The sequence below is a fragment of the Mya arenaria genome, chromosome 2, assembly GCF_026914265.1.
Source record: "Mya arenaria isolate MELC-2E11 chromosome 2, ASM2691426v1".
Taxonomy (NCBI): Eukaryota; Metazoa; Mollusca; class Bivalvia; order Myida; family Myidae; genus Mya; species Mya arenaria.
In genome coordinates this window covers 70,430,328-70,454,734 of record NC_069123.1, presented here as the reverse complement: position 1 = coordinate 70,454,734, position 24,407 = coordinate 70,430,328, and the positions used below count along the sequence as shown (strand labels likewise).

At 34.5% G+C, this 24,407-nt stretch overlaps 1 protein-coding gene across 3 annotated transcripts; it reads right to left on the bottom strand.

Annotated features, from left to right (window-relative positions):
- Window positions 1-1,127: 1,127 nt before the first annotated feature.
- LOC128221815 (uncharacterized) lies at window positions 1,128-24,392 on the bottom strand. Of its 3 annotated transcripts, XM_052930429.1 has the most exons (10): window positions 17,553-17,727; window positions 16,924-17,026; window positions 13,965-14,085; window positions 9,361-9,503; window positions 8,212-8,452; window positions 7,388-7,506; window positions 6,374-6,520; window positions 5,371-5,451; window positions 4,931-5,161; window positions 1,128-2,669 (listed from the first exon to the last, which is right to left on the bottom strand). In XM_052930429.1, the coding sequence occupies exons 3-10, from the start codon at window positions 14,017-14,019 to the stop codon at window positions 2,517-2,519; spliced, it is 1,170 nt and encodes a 389-aa protein (XP_052786389.1). In that variant the 5' UTR covers window positions 14,020-14,085; window positions 16,924-17,026; window positions 17,553-17,727; the 3' UTR covers window positions 1,128-2,516. The 3 variants fall into 3 exon arrangements, with proteins under 3 accessions (XP_052786389.1, XP_052786392.1, XP_052786380.1); XM_052930432.1 differs by lacking the exons at window positions 16,924-17,026; window positions 17,553-17,727 and adding an exon at window positions 24,359-24,392; XM_052930420.1 differs by lacking the exon at window positions 16,924-17,026.
- Window positions 24,393-24,407: the final 15 nt, after the last annotated feature.

Here is a 24,407-nt window from a genome sequence, read left to right as displayed (position 1 = left end):
CCGTTATGGAGAGGTCCAATGCAAGACCCCATTATGGAAAGGTCCAATGCACTGTCCCATTATGAAGAGATGAAATACACTGGCTCATTCTGGAAAGATCCAATGCACGGTCCCATTATGGAGAGGTCTAATGCACAGTCCCACTATGGAGAGGTGGAATACACTGGCTCATTATAGAGAGGTGAAATGCACGGTCTCATTATGGATAGGTGAAATGCACGGTTCTATTATGGAGAGGTGGAATACACTGGCTCATTATGGAGAGTTGGAATACACTGGCTCATTGTGGAGAGGTGAAATGCACGGTCTCATTGTGGAGAGATGAAATGCACGGTCTCATTATGGAGAGGTGAAATGCACTGCCTCATTGTGGAGAGGTGAAATGCACTGGCTCATTATGGAGAGATGAAATGCACAGTCTCATTGTGGAGAGGTGAAATGCACTGGCTCATTATGGAGAGGTGAAATGCACTGGCTCATTGTGGAGAGGTGAAATGCACGGTCTCATTATGGAGAGGTGAATGCACGGTCTCACTATGGAGAGGTGAAATGCACTGGCTCATTATGGAATGGTGAAATACACTGTCCCATTATGGAGAGGTGAAATGCACTGTCTCATTATGGAGAGGTGAAATGCACTGTCTTATCATGGAGAGATCCGATGCACGGTCTCATTATGGAGAGGTGAAATGCACCATCTCATTATGGAGAGATCGAATGCACGGTTTCATTGTGGAGGGGTCCAATTCACGGTCTGATTATGGAGAGGTGAAATGCACCGTCTCATTATGGAGAGGTGAAATGCATTGTCTCGTTATGGTATTTACAAGTTCAATATAGAACAAGGATCCTTACAGCTGATAATTGTAAATCCTGCAAAATTGCAAGGGGTCTTTTGAGTGAGGGGTTCATGCCAATGTAGGGTAATGAAGCTTAGACACCATTTAAAGTTGGTTCCACAGTCATTTATACTCAATTCAAGGTACTTCCCACTGTTTTTAATGCACATGGTCGAGCAAAAACAATCTTTACAACTGTATAGTAGTATGAAGTTGAAAGCTCTCAATCCTGATTTTAGAATTAATACTTACTTTAGAAGCTCTGGTAGAGACCATAACAAGAATGAATTGTGAACATCTTCATTTTATTCATGTGCTAAGCAATCATGGGAATATATCATAAATATCAACATATCAAAATACAAAAGTCCTTGGACGGAATGGTCAAACATCACAACACAGTTATAGACTATTGTACATTAAGTAAGAGAAAGAATATCAATTTATATGAATTATGCTGATATCTTTCGATGTTTCAATTGATCTCTGAAGTCATGAAACAGGTGACTAATAATGAGGACAGTATTGACTTAAATTTAAACTACTTGTTAGCAGTATTGACTGAAATATACACTTCTTGTAAACAAAGTGCTTAATAAACAGTCCAATGTCTCCTTATTGATGAAAAACATCTGGTCCTTTTATTGGATGTACACCAGTCATGGGCACATGATGTTAAACATATGCAAATGAATTCCTATATGAGCATGACATGCAAGTGCAAAAAGTGGAATGTACACAGTTCTCCTGGAAGTATGGAATGATTTATAACATGCTTCCATACAAAACACAAGTAGTTTACACTATACTTGTAGGAGTAGTAAACTGTTGGTTATAACTCAGCTATTAAACAGGTGAAATCTTGCAGATATCGTTAAATTCAATCAGTTAATATCCACTGCACACAAGGAAGCATTATGAAGTAAACGATTTAAAGCTTCAATATAAGGCTCCAAAAAATGGACTGAGTTGCATAGAACACACAAACACTTAAATAGCAAAATCAAAGTAAACATTTTTATAGGATTTCTGTTTTCTTTGCCAGTTTGTAAATATTCAAGTTATCAATCATTCACATTGAGAATTTTTCTTCTTTTATAAATAAACGCCCAACAGCAACTGACAGGTTTGAACATCATTTTGCCTAATATATTTCGTATTGCATTACTAAACCTCATGGCAAATACAGCATCTTCTATCAGATTAACAATATATAACAATACTTGTCAGTAGAACTCAAATATGATTTGATAATGTTCAATTATTGACAAGCATTTATTCACATTTCATAATTTTTATAAAACATTGAGGAGGCCCTTCAAGAAATACTTTATCTGAAATACATATTAGCTAAAAGATTCTTAATAGAGAACAGCTTTATTATTCAGTATACGGACAATGGTCATGTAATGTGACTTTGCTATAAACAAAGAAATCAAAATGAAATACGAGACTTCAAACACCAAACATATAAAAATGAACACAAGATACACAAAAACTGCAAGAGTTTTCATATCGATATTACATTTTTTTTCAAATCGAAAACTTTAGGCACAGTTCATAACCCATGCAAACACTTATGCATAGTTTAATACTTCATGTCAACAGATGAATATCCCTAAGCATTTCATACAATAGAAATGACCAATAAATGACGCAAAAGACAAGACATGGCAGTTAATGATCTGTAAGTCGGCACAACTTCAACCCCGTCTCTCCACTCAATCTTTTGTTCCCATGTTCTGCCCCAGCCCCCACAGCGAACAATCGACCCCCATGTACTGTGTCTATGGCTTGGACTGGGTGGTTGAACTTCACCTCTCCAATAACCTGCAATGCCGACGGCAAGATGATATTATCTAACAATCAGGAAAGAATCCGGAGCATGTAACAGATACCATATTTATGTTTTCTAATGAACTACAAAACATGGAGGGCAGCCAGTACAAAATGAATAAGGCGTTCCTTTCAATTTTAAGTCCTAAACATGTAAAATAAATGGAAAAAAATAGAGTTTCATTTCTAAATTAAGAGAAAATTGTTCACTGTTATTAAATAAAAACAAGAGCTGTCACAGTATGTGACGAATGCCCCCGAATGTGACATTGACCTATGAACAAGGTCAGTACATGAAAAGTAGATCTTGCCTTTACGTGTCAAATACATATGGCAAGTTTTTTTTAAAATGCCTCTAAACATAAAAAAATACCACCCATACTTGACAACCTACACTGTTATGTCCTTATAAGAAGCATTCCATTGTGAATAAACACTAAGTGTGACCTTGAACTTAGAGGTAGGGACATGGGTCTTGCAGGCGACACGTCGTCTTGTTATGTGGAACACATGAGGCAAGTTATTTTAAAATCTGTCCATACAAGGGAGAGTTACAGCAGGACACAACAACATATACTCTATGTCCTTATATGCAGCACTCCATTGTGAATAAACACCTAAGTGTGACCTTGACCTAAGAGGTAGGGACTAGGGTCTTGCATGCGACACGGCGTCTTGGTATGTGGAACACATGTGGCAAGTGATATTAAAATCTGTCTATACAAGGGAAAGTTACAGCCCGGACATGACAACCTATACACTATGTCTTTATATGCAGCACTCCATTGTAAATAAACAATTAAGTGTGACCTTGACCTAAGAGGTAGGGACTAGGGTCTTGCATGCGACACGGCGTCTTGGTATGTTGAACACATGTGGCAAGTTATTTTAAAATCTGTCCATACAAGGGAAAGTTACAGCCCGGACATGACAACCTATACACTATGTCTTTATATGCAGCACTCCATTGTGAATAAACAATTAAGCGTGACCTTGACCTAAGAGGTAGGGACTTGGGTCTTGCACGCGACACGTCGTCTTGGTATGTGGAACACATGTGGCAAGTTATTTTAAAATCTGTCCATACAAGGGAAAGTTACAGCCCGGACACGACAACCTATACTCTATGTCCTTATATGCAGCACTCCATTGTGAATAAACACTAAGTGTGACCTTGACCTTAGAGGTAGGGACATGGGTCTTGCATGCGACACGTCGTCTTGGTATGTGGAACACATGTGGCAAGTTATTTTAAAATCTGTCCATACAAGGGAAAGTTACAGCCCGGACACGAGTTATTGAGCCGGACACACGGACGGACGGATGAACGGACGGTGCGATTTTAATATGCCCACCTTCGGGGGCATAAAAAGGTATTAAATCATATTTTTAAAGTGTCAGTGATGATATTGGGCTATTTATTGAAGTTATATAAATCAAGCAGATTAAAGGTTGCTCAAGTCAAAAAGCACAAATGGTCAATGTGGTTATATTTTTAAATTCTAGAACCATAAGTCTGTTTCATAAGCAATTGAGCTTATTATTGAGCTAATTTTGAATAATTTGTCGATAGACATTGTGTCCAAGTTTGGTGATCATACCCTAAACTAGAGTGCAGAGTTTATAGGCAAAAACCCTATTTAAGAGTACCACATAACAGCCCTATTCACCTAAGCAATGCCCTAAATCAAAACTGCACAACTAAAACTAAAATAGTATACCCATAACTATTGTAAACCCACAACTAGTGTTACCAAGTTTGATAAAAATAGGCTAATGCTTGTTCAAGTAAGAGAGGGTGGACAATGTCAATTAGTTTAAATTAAAAAAAATAATTGAAGGACATAACTCAAAGAGTAACTGAAGATATCTTACAATGATCTCACCTTATTTATTGCATCTATACAACCAAGTGTGGTAAAAATTGGTTAATAAATTTCTCAAATCAAAGATAGGACCAAGTCAATTAAATCAAAGTTTGACCATTTTAGCCCTATAGCTCACAACTGTAATCCTGCTGGTTATACAGTAGATATTGTCAGAGACATTGTGCAAGGAGTTACTGAGTAGTATGGAAAAGATTGGATAAGGAATTCTACAGGTAGATAATGGACAACTTAGCCAACTGCTAACCATGGTAGTGTCCTTTGTTTCAAAAAGATGTAAAAAAAACAACAAGGAATTTCTTTACAATTTGATTAAAGAATTAAAATGCTCTGATTGCATGTTGAAAATGAATGTGATGCCATAAGAACCTCATTTGTCTCTGCATTGATGGCCATTGCACTGTTGGTTCCAGAGCCACCAGCCACTACCACATCATTGTCGCAGAACTGAGCAGCGTACAAAAAAGGTCCCTTAGCACCAGCTGGAAAGTTGACCACCTGAGGACGCTTTTTGCGATCGGTTGTGTAATCTGTGCTGTAGTTCCAGATCTCCAGGGCGTCTGTTCGACCTTCCCAGGACCCTGTCAGGATCTTGTTGCCCTAATATAGATTCACTTATAGATAATGTTATTGGAAACAAGTATAAACCTGAGACTTTTTTCCAATCAAACTCAGTTGATAGAATATTACTGCAGGAAACATGCATGGGTACTCAGCGAAAAATTAAGTTTTATTATCAGTCCTATATATCTTTCTCGAATACCAATAAACCGAAACTTTTTATTGCTAGAACTGTTGTCACATTTTACCTTGAGATCAAGAGAATCCCCAGCTAGATGTGGTCCATGAATCGTCCTTCGAATACCTTCATTATTACGGGCATCCCAGATCTGTCAGAAATACAACAAGGTGTGAGTATTGCTGAAGTTTAAGCTTCTTTAAGCTGGACATATTGAAAATGACCTTAACTGAAGCTATCCAGTGTAAAAATAACCTTGTCATTCCATCATGCCATTGGAAATGATGCTAGAGTTGGAGGCCTATAACTTGATAGTTATTGTGTATAACATTAATAACAGGAGCTGCCTGGACACAGGAATGTTGTAATGGTATGGTTTGAAAAATAAGATCAGTCAGATTGAAGCGACTGCATGTCAGCAACCTTTTGTTAAACATGTATTAAGTTTAATAAACCTTCAACTACATTAAGATATGCAAACATAAAGAAAGCAGAACGGGAAGGGACAAGTATATACCAGCAGGTATGCATAATTGGGAATTCAATGAAGTCATATAAAAAATATTCATACTCACCAAACTCAGAGCACTACTTAAGAAATATAACACACCACTGAGGGTCATATGACATTATCAGGACCGGCCAGTCAGCCACCGAAAGTGTATATGGACCGAGGCGTTAGCCGAGGTTCATTCACCTTCGGAGGCTGACTGGACAGTCCTTATAATGCCATATGGCCCGAAGTGGTGTGTTATATTTCTTATATTATACTGAACAGTTTTCATTACCATTCAATATTTTTAAAGCGATTTAAATGTGTTTTATTGAACAAAGCTAATAATGTTTACTTGCGACAAGTTTTCGCCGTTGTGAAAATAGCAAGCCCCACTTACTAATTGTATGACGTCAGCGGTCCATATTACATTTTTGGCGAGGTCCGGACCGGGCAAAAAAAATAATATGGACCGCTGACGTCATTAAACTGGATTTTCCTCAAAATACAGTGATATACGGACTGATCAATTTATATATATACAAAGAAGGGACAAATTTATGTGAGGTATAATATATACCTTAATGTGTTTGTCCCAGCCACCAGTGAGGAAAATGTCATCATACTCGGGATGCCACTTGAGGGAGAACACTCGCATACCAGCGCCGGCGGTACTCTGGTTTGTCGGGTCCTTCGTGTTGTCGTATCCTGTGTACTCTGATACCAGCTGTAACCAATGACAACACTGTCATTAAAAACATTGTTACCTTTAACAAATTTCTAAACAATCAGCCCATTGTCAATAAAATGAGACTGAACCTTCGTTCGATTCTTGATTTTCAAGGTAAATGAAACATGTTCTAAACTTCAATTAGATATATAAATCAACAAATGAGTTGTTAGTCTCATTATTACAAATTAAGTTAAGTATTCTGATTGTTTATTCAACATGGACCTAACTTACTTTTAAACATATACAACCCTAATTAAAGAACATGATAAACACACATAGCTGAATTAATCCACTTCCTACATGTTCATACAGGTAGAAACCTGGGTCCATTTCATAAGGAGCCATTTTATTTCTGGGGAGATTTTCAGCAGCAGTACTGCACTATTAAAAATCTCTCTTAGGTTACATAATGAAACTGCTCCTAGGAAATACTATTTCTTAAACTTTTTTCCAACAGTTTATAACATAAAAAATTATGTCTGTCATAGAACTGTAATGCTTTGTTTTTTGTTAAAAAAGTGTGGTTAAGAGGAAATTACATATTACCAAATGAGAAGAATTTCTTTTCTCTTATCACACATGTGTTGTACAATAACAACAATGTACGTACGATATTCCTTTTTCATGCCATTTTTTTCACTAATAATATATTGTTTTCTTTTTGCATTTAATTGCTGAGTTGTTCCATATGATGAACTTGTTCTTGTTTTTTGTTTATCATGATTATTTTCATCAATAAACCATTTTACCCAGCTTGCTTTTATAGCATGTAGAAATATCTTTAAATTTGGATGGCACCCTCTCTGATAAAATGGAAAGACCAACTCACCACATTTAACTTTTAAAAACAACATGGCTTACTTGATTTGTGTTTGCATCATATATTCTAATACTGAGGTCTCTCCCTGCTGTGGCGTACCGCTGCAGGGTGTAGTCAAAGTCTAAACAGTTGATCTCGTTTTTCATAGAATCTTTTTTCTCTGCAACAATAATGAAATAGTAAGAAAGACTATTTAAATTAGGAACACATGTTCTAATGACTGGAGATCCATTTTATTAAGATTTCTATGAGCAATTTTTCACCTTTTTTAACAGAAGCGTTGCACAGTTCAATTTTCTCCTAAGCTGGGGGATGGTATCTTAAATACTTCTATGTTCTTTAACCTTAATAGTTCTTTCAAACAATACTCACCATTTACTTTTCACAAAACTATCAGGGTTTCCCTTGGTGTTTACAACTGGGGGTCCTCAAAGGGTCTCAATCTAATGGTCATTACCCAATGACAGTTCATTCAGGGGGTCAAAGGTATGCACAGTTAGTTCAAAATTCGAGTCCATATCTTGAACATTTAGTCAGGCATCATGGAACACCCTGCTTAGGCTGGTCTGTTAAATTGGATAGTATCCAAGACCAAATAGTTCAGCTAATGCCTTCAAGGCTTAAGAGAGAGCCCAGGGTTGGAAAAAGAAAATGGTATGTTTTTTTCTGGTGATTTTCTACTTTTTTGATTGCTTTATTTTCAAAATGTTTATAAATAATTAATTCCATTACTTGAAAAGCAGTTATAGTTAAGATTTGATAAAAACAGACAAATGGACAGATTGATTATTTTATGATATCCTTTGTGGGCATGTAAATACAAATCCCTGAAGAAAATAAGAGTATACCATAAAGTTTTCAGTACCTTGTAGTACTTCATGCCAACGTTCATCTTTTTCAACCTGTATGTTAGTGAAATCCTCCACGATTTTCCCATCCTCTGTTATGAAGTCTGAGATGTCACAGCTGAGTATCTGACCCTCACTGGTCCCGGCAAACAAGATTTTGGGATTCTTTGGATGGAACCTCAGGCACATGATTGGGTAGCCTCCATATCTAGTTTTCCGTAAATCTGGCAGTTTTGTTCCCTTGGCTGTATTATATAACTGTAATAAAGATCAACAGTACCTATTACTTAAACTTGCAAGACTGTTATTTGCCAGTTATCAAATGCTTTCATTTATATGATATCCACAGCATGGAAAAGCTAGCTAAATCAAAACTGCTTAATGGGCTTACCCATAAATTTTATGTTGGCAAACTACATCTAAGTAGAATTGAGCTATTTTACAAATTTTTACCAAAAAAACACCCAATCAGCAACATGCAGATACTTAATTCAACAAAATAAAGCACTTTCTGTCGCATTTTCAAATATTTATCAACAATAAAGCTCTTATTTGAAATTTTGATAATGTTTTATCCTTGAAATAAGTATTTCCTTCTTAATTCACATGAAATAAAAAAACATCAAGGTCAGACCCAATTTCACATGAATGAGTCCCTTTAAACACTTAAGAATTTCAAACTTTTGATTAAAACTGAATGCAACTACAATTTGTTACTTAAACAGTGAAAGAAAACTAGATGTTTGTCGGTGAAAGGCCAACAATGTCAAGCCCACAAATGTCACAATTATGGAACAGATCTGATAAAGATAGCTTTTTAACCTTGAATGTAATTGTTGGAAAGTTGATGGCTATGCATGACAAGTGTTGTTAAACAAGCAGTTCTGACCACTGATCCTTGAGTGTGACTTTGACTTTGACCTACAGACATGGGTCATGCACACGACATGCCATTTCCCATGGTGAACATTTGTGCCAAGTTATTTTGAATTCCCACTATTCATGGCAAAGTTACAACCCAACAAGACAAATCTGGACACACGCACACACTCATGCATGCACATATATCAAACCGCAAAATTGTAGCACCTATGTTGCATTCATAGGAAATGGGCTAAACAAAAACAGCAATTTAACATAGACAGTATAAACACAAATACAGTTACCCGAATGGTTCCATTTCCACAGCCAACAGCTAGGAGTCTGCCGTCAAATGAATACTGTAGTGAGAAGACACCATCCACCTCGGGCTCAAGTTTGATGTCAAAGTCAACGTTCACCTTTGTGAACCGGGAAGGGTACGATTTCCCTGGAAGAGTTGTATTGCCAATATTGAACAAGAAATGAGAACAGAAATTCGAAATAAAGGCTCATATAAACGCAGTATAAAAGGTTTATAAAGAAAACTAGTATAGTTAAAGCTATACAAGACTATCTGGTGAGATTAAGAGACTGATGCAAACAAATTTCCCTATACAAATACTGCACCAGTTACCCCTACTTCAGAATTTGAAATCAAAACAATTTAACATGTAAGGCCTTAAAGGATTCAAGTCATATAGATCTCAAGACTTTAAACTTCACAAAAATGTGTGAGCCCTAACTTTATCATTTTTCCCAAATCATGTACTGCCATGTTTGTGGTCTGATAATTAAGAATAATTGATCTCTGATTTTAACTACTGAGTATTCACTAATGTGGCTCTGTCTAATCTTTACTTTGAAGTGATTGTACTAAAACTTTAAAGAAAGAAATGTAATTGTAACCAGGAATGGAGAAAACAAGTCATAGATATAAACAAGTGAATAATTGCTTAACCTGATCTTATCGGAGTATTACGTATAAGCTGTCAATACCCAAAGGCAGCCTGAAAAACTGGGACCTTGAATCGACTCATTCATTTTTTGTCACCTTAAATTCATGTTGGAGTATACTGACAGATCTTCAAGAAAACATGTTAATTTATGCAATGTTTTTGTTCTGATGAAAATGTAGAGACAAGGTTCACCTTAAGTTTATCTATAATTCCTGAGCTTAGAGAGAGCTTTGGGTGAAAAGCCATTAATACAGACAAATATAACAATATTTAATCTTGTCTGTTTAAATATTTATCGGAAAATACCATTATTATTATCTTTTGATTGTTCACTTTATTATTAATGTACCTTTTATTTAAAAGTTGAAATGAATAATGGTCTAATGTAAGGGTGCAACAACATTTGAAAACTCTGGATGGTTTGACATAAAATTGTTTTGTATACTACTTATGTTCAATTTTCTAGTTGATGTGTATTTATTATGAATTATCATTAATACCCACTTTCTTTCACAGCAAGATTTCATACATATACATATATAGATTTACTCCCAGAACAGAAGCTGAAAAGTAATGAGGGGTTTTAGGCCTTTGGACATACATTTGCTCTTTAATTTTTATTCAGTAATTCAAATAAATGGCATTTCAATACAATGCTGAAAATTTCTTGATGATATCTCTAAAATTGTATAAGATATATGAAAGAGTTTACGAGTAAGACCATGCATTGCACATTTTGAAATTATAAATTTCCCATCGCATACATGACATCATTATGTAAGTTCATTATTGACATGACACACATGATTAACATATCAATATTCCAACCTAATTATATTTTTAGTTGTTAAACTAGGAATGGAATCTTTATGGAATATATATAAAGAAATATTTAGGATTCATGTTTATACTTCCATAATTGGGCGGTTTTAAACAGATAAATGTTGTCAAGACAAGTCAGGATGAAATCCATGGTTGTTATGGAAACAGGAGTACAGTAATTGTCATACATCATCAAGAAAATGATGTGCCAAGGTCTATCTTTTTAAAGAAAGAAGTTTGAAAGAAATTAAAACACATTAAAAATCATTCTTTTTGGCATTTTATGATTATTTCATTTAAAATAATTATGCCCAAAGGCCCAAAATTGCCCATGCAGCTGATATGTTATATGGTTTGAATATATTTCGAACATGTTGAAATACAACCCAGTTGGTAACCAAATACTCCTTAAAAAACTTGAATAAATACAATAACGCAGGTTAAAGGTGAACATTCCAAAAATATATCACCCCTTATGATTTTCTTTGTATTTTCTTGATCTTTCAAAGCTGAAGGAACCTTTTATTTATTTATACATTTATTGATATATAGATTGAAATGTTGCATAATGTGTTTTAATTGTTTAATAAGTTCTGTTTATGCATAAATTATTTATTTATAAGCAGTGTTTAGGTAATGTTAGTTCAACCAATTTAGCTATATGATCTCAGTGTTATAAAGCTAGATGATAGATCTGTTCAGATTGTTTCCTTGGATCATTTCAATAGGTTGTTATATGAGACCATTCCTCTGCTTTATCGTCATTTCAAAAAGCTTTCAATTGTTTTCATTCTGATCTTGGATAAATATTCTATCCATACTGACCAGCTTTCAAACAAAATCAATTGATTGAACATTACACCGATAGATTTCCTAGAGACCATAGTTTAAGTGGATTTTCCTATTTGCATAATTCTATCAAGCCTTTTTTGCTGTTGTGCAAGGAAAACAATCAAACACAAACTGCAATATTGGCCTGATAGGAGTGAATTGAAAAGATTAACAATCCCTAACACATCAACAAGATCTAACATCACATTTCTATTAAATTTATCTCATGAAAAATCAAAATGTCATTTCAGCTTTTTTACAATTTCCATGATAAGCAACAAATTAATAGCAATTTTGAGCAGTAGTTTGAACACGCTCATATGATTAATGGTTGTAAGATATAATGATTTAGGTAATATTGAAGCTAAAAATGAATACCCAATATCCAAATGAAATAATCATGATAGCGAATTTCACGCAATAAACCCCCCCAAAAATACAGGGCTTCAAGGAAAACAAAAATTGATTTTTGTATACCCATAGACCTCAAGACTTTAAGGTTACAAAACGTTATCTTGATAGCTCTAGCTCAATTGTGATGACAGCTATACGCTGGTATGAATCACGCCCAAGTCAATTTTATACAATATATGAAGAAACCAGTTATGGCGGCTTTTTTGAGAGACTTGAAGATACCTTGTGAAGCTCGAACCCATAACCTCTTGGTTGGGGGCTGGACATATATACCTGAATTCCTTTATCACTATAATTCAATAATACCTCGCTCCATACATTTATTTTCTATAAAACAAGATTCTATAAGCTGCAGCTAAAGCTTCCTTCAACAGTGTTCCCTCTTTTGAAAAGATTCACTGTCCTCCTCAAGGAGATGAAGATCTATATAACATTACCTTGATCTATAGTTTGCCCCACCTCCAGGGCTTACTTTAGTCTATTTCCTATGTATTACCTTGATCTATGGTTTGCCCTGCCTCCACGGCTGACTCTAGTCTACGGTATATGTATTACCTTATCTATGGTTGCCCTGCCTCAAGGGCTTACTTTAGTCTATTTCCTATGTATTACCTTGATCTAAGGTTTGCCCTGCCTCCACGGCTGACTCTAGTCTACGGTATATGTATTACCTTATCTATGGTTGCCCTGCCTCAAGGGCTTACTTTAGTCTATTTCCTATGTATTACCTTGATCTATGGTTTGCCCTGCCTCCACGGCTGACTCTAGTCTACGGTATTATTATGTATTACCTTGATCTATGGTTTTCCCTCCCTCCAGGGCTGACTCTAGTGTACAGTATATATGTATTACCATGATCTATGGTTTGCCCTGCCTCCACCTATGGTTTGCCCTGACTCCAGGGCTGACTCTGATCTATATTATATATGTATTACCTTGATCTATGATTTGCCTTGCCTCCAGAGCTGACTCTATGTATTACCTTGATCTATGGTTTGCCCTCCCTCCAGGGCTGAGTCTAGTGTATAGTATATATGTATTACCATGATCTAAGGTTTGCCCTGCCTCCAGGGCTGACTCTAGTGTACAGTATATATGTATTACCATGATCTATGGTTTGCCCTGCCTCCACGGCTGACTCTAGTCTATATTATATATGTATTTATACCATGATCTATGGTTTGCCCTGACTCCAGGGCTGACTCTGATCTATATTATATATGTATTACCTTGATCTATGATTTGCCTTGCCTCCAGAGCTGACTCTAGTCCACGGTATATGTATTACCTTGATCTATGGTTTGCCCTGCCTCCACGGCTGACTCTAGTCTATGGTATATGTATTACCTTATCTATGGTTGCCCTGCCTAAAGGGCTGACTCTAGTCCATGGTATGTGCATTACCTTGATCTATGGTCTGCCCTCCCTCCAGGGCTTACTTAAGTCTATGGTATATGTATTAACTTGATCTACGGTTTGCCCTGCCTGCAGGGCTGACTCTAGTCTACAGGATATGCATTACCTTGTCAGTTGATCTACGGTTTGCCCTGCCTCCAGGGCTGAGTCTAGTCAACGGTATATGTATTACCTTGATCTACGGTTTGCCCTGCCTCCAGGGCTGAGTCTAGTCAACGGTATATGTATTACCTTGATCTATGGTTTTCCCTCCCTCCAGGGCTGACTCTAGTGTACAGTATACATGTATTACCTTGATCTATGGTTTGCCCTGCCTCCAGGGCTGACTCTAGTCTATGGTATATGTATTACCTTGATCTATGGTTTGCCCTGCCTCCAGGGCTGACTCTAGTCTATAGTATATGTATTACCTTATCTATGGTTTGCCCTGCCTCCAGGGCTGACTCTAGTCCACATTATATATGTATTACCTTGATCTATGGTTTGCCCTGCCTCCAGGGCTGATTCTAGTCTACGTCTGGCCATATCACTCTCCTGCACTCAATCTTCAGATACAATTCTCAAGTACAGATTCAAGCTAGAAAACAGAGCCTGAAAATAAATGAAATGTTATTTTTGACTTGTTTATTAGTTGTTCAGACTAGATTATGTAACACTGCATCATTCACTTGCCACAATATTCAAGTGTGTTTAAATTATTTGATTTTACATTTCCAGTCATTGAAATAAGTCTTTTAGATAAACCAGCCCAAATTTGCCTAAGAAAATTCAACAAGCCCAGCTATGTACAATTCAGAATTTGAGCAAGCCGAGCAAACATTTTACCAGGGCTCATTTTGACCACTGCTTTTCCCTTACAAATAACAGTTAAAATCTTTATAAATCATATTTCTTAATTATTTCTTTTTAAGTCTGTTCAAAATGACTTTTGTTTAGCTGATACAAATTTTATTATTTTATATTATTTTTTGTGACAAAAACAGACAGCTTATAGAATCATGTATAAGTCCTTTCGTTACTTTTGTCCATTTTGGGTTGCCATGAGGAATTTCCTTAGTGTTGAGATCGTAACCTCAACCCCTTGGGTGAGAGGCAGACAACTGTACCCTAGACCACTCACACCCTGGTGATGATGGTACCCATTAACTATTGGGTGAGAGGCAGACAACTGTACCACTAGACCACTCACACCCTGGTGATGATGGAACCCATGAACTATTGGGTGAGAGGCAGACAACTGTACCACTGGATATAATACAGAAGTATCAAAAAGAGGCACTCCCGAGAAGCTAACGGTAATTTTTTCTGCAATTTTGCAATTAAAGTTCATGAGGTAAATACCGGAGCCTTTACAACATCAACATCCCACTCTGCAAATAAGGAAAAGTGTGAGTTATAGCCAATGGGTACATCTTATACAACAATCAGGAATGGTTCAAATTGTGATTTATGCTGAGTTCTCTCATTCACTAGATTGCAAACAGTTCCTGTTTGATTAATAATTGGTAAATCAATGGGATTCTTTAATCGTCCCAGCAGGTGGAACTGTAATTTCCACATATATTTCATCCAATATCATGTAATTAGCTTGTTTCTTTTCCAATTTCCTGTTGGTAAATAGTGTTTTAGAGCAAATACAGTATCCAACAATCTTGACAGCGATCACTGTACAAGATGAGAGAAAAATCAACTGAAATTCTTAGCAATTATTCTAATACTTCCACAAAACAGGAGCCTGATAATGGCCACAAGTGGCTGCCAATATACTCTGTCTTTCTCACTTGGTGGAATAACTCGATAATTGTTTGCCAGAGTGATGGTTCTTGCTATACATGTGTATTGTTTTGATCTACTGATGGAAATATTTAGTTCAGTGAGAAGGTTTTGAATTACGCAAATGTTGTAACTATACATGTTTGCTTTTTTCCACTGATCAGCCATTTGGGCTTAAAAGCCTTTTTGAATTCTGAGCTTTTCAACAAACATGGCATCATGTTACCACCTAAAATATTGACTCTTCTATAACCTCTATTTGATTTATAGTTATTTTTTTTTAAAAGTTGCATTATTTAGAAATATTAAACACATGACACAGCTTATTACGGTACAGTTTAATTTGCCGAATTTGTTTATTCAATGATTTTAAAGGGGCATACCTTCTGTAACTCATAACAATCAATTAATTTTTGAACAACTTTACAGACATTTTTTAACAATGCAGCTTAGTGTTTATGTTCATGCCTCCTCTAATAGGATTGCTGTAGAAAGTCTCTGTCCATTAAGACATCAGCTCTACAATAATGTTGGCTTAATGGCTGCCCCATAACATATTATTTTGTTATCATTTCAAGGGTTTTGTGTGCAGAGAAAGAAAAAGTTAATCATTTATGAAAAATAAATGATTGTAAAAGCTTTTTTGGCAATCAAAGATTGCAAAATATGTCGTTTAAATACAATTTTCGGTGATGTAAAGAGCAATATGCAAACTGCGATAACTTTATCTATTAATTTTTTTCAGTCATTTATTTACATATTAATAATCAGCAATACCCTTTTAAATGATATCTTAATGGCCAATGGCTTGGTAAAATGACAAGCTAAATTGTACATCGGATGCCTGGAGTCTTTGATTGGCTTTATTAAGTGGGTTGATTAGTTTAAACATATATATTTTACAAAAATTGTGAAACAAATTATTACAACACCAAATTAATCTCTGTCGTTGCCATGATTTTTCGTCAGAGTCATTGAATGGTTCATGTTTACTTATAAACTGGCAAGTAAAGAGACATTGACACCAAAACACCCAGTTATTTGCTATTAAGTTTTACTTTATTATTAAACAAATAACTTTGCAGCTAGGCTGTGGCAGGCTAAGTATATATACGCTGAATTAATGGTTTGATACAGAAAATATGCTTTTTCATAAAAGATACCTAAATAACCTTGTCTAAAATATTTGAGCAAAACACTCACACATTACCAACAGAAAACTGTAAAGCAGGAAGTATATGAAAGAATACCCTCCAACAAATATAATGGAAGTAAAAAACCAATCACGGGAACATCATTCAATGTGTTTAATTCAATCTTGGAAATGGAATTGCAGATTATCTTAAAAAAACCCACATTAATTCAATATCTATTTGAAATATATTAATAGGTTGAGTGGATGCATGCACAAAATTCAAATAGCCATTTATATACTTATTCAGTCGCCCAAAAGATTCATTTAATCAAAATGCACATCCTGATCTCATAGCTTTTTGTTTTTTGTTTTGTTTTTTTTTGGGGGGGGAGAAAAAAAAACATTTTACAACATTGAAATTACCAGTATACATTTTGAAAATATAAAAGGACCAAATTATTTGTAGAAAATTGTTTTGATGACTTTCTAAGGTCTTTAAATATGTAGCATTGAAAAATTACCTGTGTTAAAAGCAACAGCAAAAAACATGTTAGATTTACTGAAAATCTATCAGCCAACCAGTTATGTTGAGGCAATTCCTGTAGTATTCCTGAATGGTATAATCTTAAAAAGATAAGGATCAGGACATTTTTATCATGATTTATAAATGTCAAAGCTTGCTCTTTATTTATTGAGGAATATAAAAGTTTTAATAGAAACTTTGGACTATATATTGAAATAATTCGTAATTATTTTATGTGCATAATTATTTTACATTTAAATTTAATAGCATATTGAAATAGGTCAATAGTTTATTACATGCATACTAGTATCTTTCTTCATTTTGATTGATTTTAAAGCCAACAATCAAAATAGCAATAAAAAGATTACCAATGTTTGAACAACTATATAACTATAACATAATGCAATTAAATTGTATTCAATGATCAGTTGGATCAAACTTCATAGAAAATCTACTGCTGCATACTACATCAAACCACATAAAATAGCTTACAACTGAGACAACATAAAGCCCAAAATTAGAGAGCCTTTTAGAAATGCCAAGCGAAGGTGAACAAGGTTTAATAACTATTATGTTGTGTTTTTCAGCAAAGCAAAAGACAAAACAAAGATTATTAAGTTTACAAACCTTAATATGTTCCTTTTACTGGTGTAACAATATACATGCAATTATTAATTCCAATGGGAAATCTACTCTCATCTACCAGATATGTTTCACAGTTCAGTCCTTATTCATAATCATAATATCTTTCCAATACCGATAAAGCAGAGTGTCGACCCACAACTGTTAAACTCATGCCAAGTTTTACCTATTTATATTTCTTTAACAGTTCATGCTCATACAGGTTCAGTATTGCAAATATATTGAACATGGCAATAATGGTTTTCAAAACAATGATACACCTCAGTCAAGTAAATATTTTGAACATATTTAAAGTGCTTGAACTTGATTTTACATACCGATTAATAAATAAAAATGTTGCTCCCTTTAGGTTATACATCCTTTACTTACAATAATTATTAGTTTGTAAACAATTTTAAATATGGTAATGTTTCGGTTGAAAATTAAGTTTGTAAACAAATTTAAAAAATGTTTTGGTTGAAAATTTATTTTACATAAAATAAATCACATACTTTACCTGCTATATTTACTGAGGGCTATTCCATTTAAACACATAACCCCCGAGGAGAAAGGCACTTTTAAATTATGCCACCACCCTAGAGAAGCAAATTTACGCTTCTGGGGTCAAAATTAGTGAAAAAAGACACCCACTAATATACTTTTAACATAATTGCCTCCCCCCGTGGTTATATGTTTTACTGGAATAGTACTGCGATATCATTTACTGAGATACTAAGTTTTATTACATAACCATCATAAATCCACACGCAATTCATATCTCAAAATACAGTAGTAAGTCTTTATTCCACTCCAAGGCAATATGGCATTATTCTACTCTGTTGATGTCTCATCAAAAGCGTATCATTGCATGATGTATAAATGACATCATAATATAAAAGAGTCAGAGTTATTCAAATGACATTTATTATAAAGACATGTATCGTTTACGTGATCAAACCAGTTATGTATATATATAATAAAAGGGTTATTAGTTCTTCGTTTTGATCCTGTAAGTCATATTCAACTTTCGTGGATATTTTTGCAGATATTGATTTAGAATTATTTTTATTTATGTTAAAGTTATTTATCAACAATGGACTGCAATTCGAGCCTCCAGACTAAAGTCTTATGGTACACATGTCAAATTTGTTCCTCAGAAACAGAAAAGAGCCACTGTTACATACATGCCATATTTACAAGAGGTTTCCCAGGGGATTTTGGTCTGAATTCCAAGGGATTTTGATATTACACCAGGGGATTTTTACGCAGCGAAATTTAGTGTCATATCTACATTTATGATATAAGAATAAATACAGAAACACACTGTTATTCCAATAATTTTTGGACTAAACATTATGGTCCTTCATGGAATTTCACACTCATAATATTACTGATGCTTTCAACTGAGCATTAGCATTTTTTTTTTAATTGCACGGGATATGGATCCCCCAGCGGGGGTCTAGGGGATTGGTTGAAAATCCAGGGGATTTCTTCCCCCACCTGGATATTGCTTGTTTGTTTTTAGCTCATTTAAAAATAGCATATAATGGCTTCCCAGTTTATAGTGTGTATATTTAGAAGGTGAAAGTCATGTGGTAAGTACAGATACATATACCGACGCTACATTTAAATAAACTGGGATTTACGTTGTAGACAGTCACCAAGTAAATTTTTGAATTGGAGAAATACTCAAAAACCTCAAAACCTACATGTGTCATAAGAGATGTGATACATCAGTAATTAAGATTCAATGCGATGTATACAACAATATAAATTTTAAGTTAATTTTTCACAATTTTCTTTTTATCTTGCAGTTGTTTCATCCAGGGTCTAGTCTTTTTAAAAAAAAACATATAAAAGTTCAACTGTTAATTCCGTTGATACATATAACGATAATTACATTAGCACTAGAATAATGTTGAAATCATGACAAACACACATATCAAAAATATTCACATCAGTATCGTACATAAACACATTTGCTATAACTTATACGTGCTGTCACATTTTTAATTTTTTCTCAGTATTTTGTCCCTTTTATACTGAATTGCATTTATTTTCTAACTGTCAACACTTTCCAAAGGTAGACATATGATGTGCCTTTCTACAAGACACAAACCCATTAGCCACTGACAGCAAGTCTTTGCTGTCCGTTGCATGTCTATTACGAGAAACAAGAAGATATGATACATTACTGATTCTGCTGCAACCTATTTTTAAGTAAACAAAATTGTTCTTCTTGATCTTTTCTTTAAGTCAAGTGTGATCAAACTTTGATAAGTCATCTGCAGTTTGTTCATCTACAGTGGACTATCTAAGGAATGAATTGCGGGCTTGATGTCATTATCGGGGTATGAACCCAATTGGGCTGGTCAAAGCGTGTGGAGTCCATACTTTGACCAGCCCAATTGCGTTCATATCCCCGATAATTACATCAAGCCCGCAATTTATTTCTTATATTTACACCAATAGTTCATTATTTCATTCAAGAATTGTAAAACAAATAATGCTTCATTTCAGTTAGGAAAACCTTTTAGTAATCTCTTACCCATTCTGTATATAGAAAGACCCGACAGTAACAGGAAACATTTTATCAAATGATGTCACAATAACGCGGGAAAATGTAAACCACTTGAAAACACCTTTTAACGTAAGATTGAAACACTTATGACAACAATACAATTAAGATATCATAAATTAACACTTTCTAAAATGTTGTTTAATATTTAACGGGACCTGCTGACACAATACAAACAATAGTAAGATCAACAATTGCATGTATATTGTTATGCGATGAATTGCGATCCGAACATATCCGAAGATGTTGCGTTTATCGATTGATAAACGCAATTGCCGAAAGTTGAGGTGTAAATATTCTTTGATGACATCTGATTGTTTCCATATCAATGAACGTGTTGTTCATTGGCCAATAACCTGGCACAGTCGTTTCCATGGGCACAGACGTAAGCAACATCAACACATTGGCAATAAATGACATGGTTGTATATAAATATAATTTTCAATACAAAAAAAAAAGTTCGCCGTTGGTCAAATAAATCAGCTAAAATATTGGGGATGCTACCAGGCGACTGCCTAAGCTTAGTCCATATAAAGATCGCTTCAGAGTCTTTGACAGATTTTGTTTTGGTGACTCTATGTTAAGGGAACAAAATGAATGTAAAAAATGTTCCCTAAATATTGTGGCAAGTCTCAGCTCGGACGCCTAGTTAGTACAGAATGAGAATATGCGAGAGCCAGTAGGAGAGGGCAATTAATATTTGTTAGGTAAGTTCTCAAAATGGTAAATCAAACAAAATTCCTAAAATCACTACTGTATAGTTTAAATTCATCAAATTAAAAGAAGTGCATCAATGGGCAAACACGCGACGGGTGAAATAAATGGCTACCAGACAAATCGGCCCCTAGTTAAAACGGTTACCTTTTCGGCCCCTTACAAAATCGGCCCCATCCTGTAGACGTTTCGGCCCCTGATTACAGAGATGATGGGCCCTTATTTTTTTTATCTTTTTTATTTCTAAATATAAGATAAAAACATAAATTTTCAATAATTCACATAAAGCTATATATATGCATAAAAAAGATGATAAAAAAATAGATTTAAAAAAAAATATCTTTCTACTTGAACACAAATATACATCAGAACAAAGACATTTATTCATGATTTTTTTTTCATAAAAATAAATCAAGTTAAAAAATTAAATCTTTAAACTTCAAAAAATCTTTAAATAATCTTTAAATAATATACATAAGCATGTCGCTAATATTTACAAGATGTATAATGATATGTGTTTAATATCAAGTCCACTGTCTAAAACTGTATCAAGCACCTATCGCCCTCCGTAGATGGCACCAACATTTCTCAAAAACTCCCTAATTAACTCTTACCTTGCTTTGAAGTTATCTTCTATGGAGATGCCTTTTAAGATGGATAATAATTGATGAAAAAAAAAAAATTCTGATAGTTATAAGATGTATTTTTTGCGAGACAGACGGTCTTATGGCAAATTGTCACATTCTTCACAGGTGTCAGGCGTTGGAATTTGTGACACTTTACAAGCTTACAAGTGTATTCGTCTACACTCAGGTCACCAAAAATTGACAAAAAGTACACTAAACGTCATTATTATGTATGCATTTTTATATTTCAAATTAAAAGAGTACCTACTTCTAATAACTAAACTATATATTTTTTTTAATTCTAGGCACAGTGTAAAACTTTAATATGTATTGAATGCACTACAAATATTGAAATAAGGGTATATTTTTATGAAATATTGAGAGCAATAGTAATAACCTCAAATAAGTACATAATAAATTGATGGTTGAAACGTAAAGGGATATGGAAAAGCAGTTTATCATATTTAATCATTTTAATTTTGATTTGTGGCCACGTGGCTTCTAATTTAATCATGTATTATCTTAGATATATTGATACTTTAATAACCTGAATATTAAACTTCAACTAAACTGTACATCAGATTATATCACGTTGTTATTATTATTTATAATAGTTAAATTAAAACCACGAAAGAACCCTGCTAATATAGATCTTTCAATTTTGATAATACCATGTCAGACACGCGTGTGTTTTATAATGTACCAATGCAACTATGACAACAGCACGTGCCAATGTGAGTCATAAACATTTAAATTGACATCAACTAAGCTGTACATCAGATTTAATCATTAACTGTAAGTTATCACTATTTATAATGGTGAAATAAAACCTACGAAAGAACCCTGCTAATATATTTCTTTCAATTCATGATAAATTAAGAGTAGCACAGCAAAACGGTTAAAAGAAATGGTACCTGTCCTTAGAAACGATTTAATATTATTGACTTGAATTGAGACGTTGTTTATATTACTCAAATCTTCTTTAATCAACTGTAAAGAAGATTAACACATTAAAAATACTTATTCATTCCAGTGTACGAAATTCGGCTTTGAATCCACTAGCCCATTCGGGCTTCCAGATAGGAAATTTTACTAGCCCGCAACCAATTTCACTAGCCCAAACTTAAACACTTAATAGTATCACTCGTTCATAATAATTTTTGGAAGTTTGAATACGATTCCGCAACGATTCTGATCATCTAATCAAGCACGCTCAAACAGTTTCAATAAAGTCATCAAAAGTTCAGTAACTAATGAAGTTTTCAAAAAGGTAATACGAGAAAAAAGAGAAAAATATTTTTTTTTATTTAATGGAAAGAGTTATGCATGTACTATAAGTTCTGTTATCCAATGCATCCTTGTCAAATCCGTTATGCACCAGCAATTGTGCAATGACATTTTTCTCTTTTCAACTTTCAGTTTCACTTTCAAGTTTCAGAAGTAACAACAAAAATATATTGATGTTTATATTGCCAATATTCCTATAATTGTTCTTTAAAAATTAATGGCAAAGCTATTCAAAGGTATAAAATAGAACCTTACTGTACTGTAAACAGACAACGAGTTAACTATATCCGACAGTTCTCCTTTCACTTTGATTAAATTTGTCAGGAAGTAAGCGGGCACCTGTTTCCTCCGCATTTAAGACAACTTATGTAGAATGATTATGTTCTGTTCGCATTAAAAACTTAAATATCTTTCTTTTTATTTTAGCTAATAAATAAGATATATTTAAATGAAATATATAAAATATTAATGTTGATATTGCTATTTTAGCATTGTTGATTTTCATAGCCATCGTTGTTGTCGAAAACTGCCGACTTTATCCGTTAATTTACATAATGGGCGGAGTTAATGACGTCATAGAGTTTGACAGCTGCAACACAGTTACTGGTTAGAAACTGATCGATAATTACTTTAAATATCTTTCTTGTTAATTTCGACCACTGCATGTGTTTATACACATAATATAAACATTGAGCACATGGCTTGAGCCCTTAATAGCTGAGCAATGAGCTTTTTATCATCGTAAATTTCAGCGAATCCGACTTCGCCGTTGTCAAGGCGACTTAGTCGCTTCAGTCCCCTTGAAGGACGCATTCTTGAATAATAAGGCTTTACGCATAAAAAACACGATGCGTAACGCATTTAATTGGCAGGTTTTTTTTAAAATCACATAAGGAAAAAACGGTAGCACGGTCAGGCTAGTTTCTGTGGAAAATCGGTAGCCCCAGCTGAAACTTGGTAGCCTCAGGCTATCGGGCTACCGCGAATTTCGAACAATGTCATTCACACGTCTTTGAATGTCTTTTTCACACCCACAACACCACCAGTCTGCCTCGCAAATAATGCATTGTTCGAAAATAAGGGTTTAAATTTAGACTTTGATGATTTTTTTTATCAATCTTATCAATGTATTTCATGAATATTTGTCTATTTGTGCATTACAATACAATACAATACAATAAGTTTTATTTCAAGTCGGCAAGACACAAACATATGTAACATAAGCTCTGATGAGCTTTTTAACCGACCGTTAACAAATGTATATGAGATCAACAAGAGTAAAAATAGCTATAAAAGGAAAAAGTATTAGATATTTCTATATTATATATCATCTAAAAGCACACATATTAAAATGTCTCTGTTTAAAATCAGTAAGGGGTCGAAACGTCTCGAGTCAATTTAATTAAGGGGACGAAATGGCAGGGCCGAAACGTCTAAGGGGCCGATTTGGTAAGGGGCCGATTTGTCTCGCTTCCAAATAAATGGGTATGACGACTTCAATTGATTTTGGTGACAACTGATGAAAAAGGAAATGGCATTGCACTTAAATGTTATGAACCATATTAATCACAACAAAATGATTTAAAGCGATGATATTAAGTACTTACAAAATGGTTTATATGCTAGTATTTTTTTGCAGACGCTTGTTTTCATCGG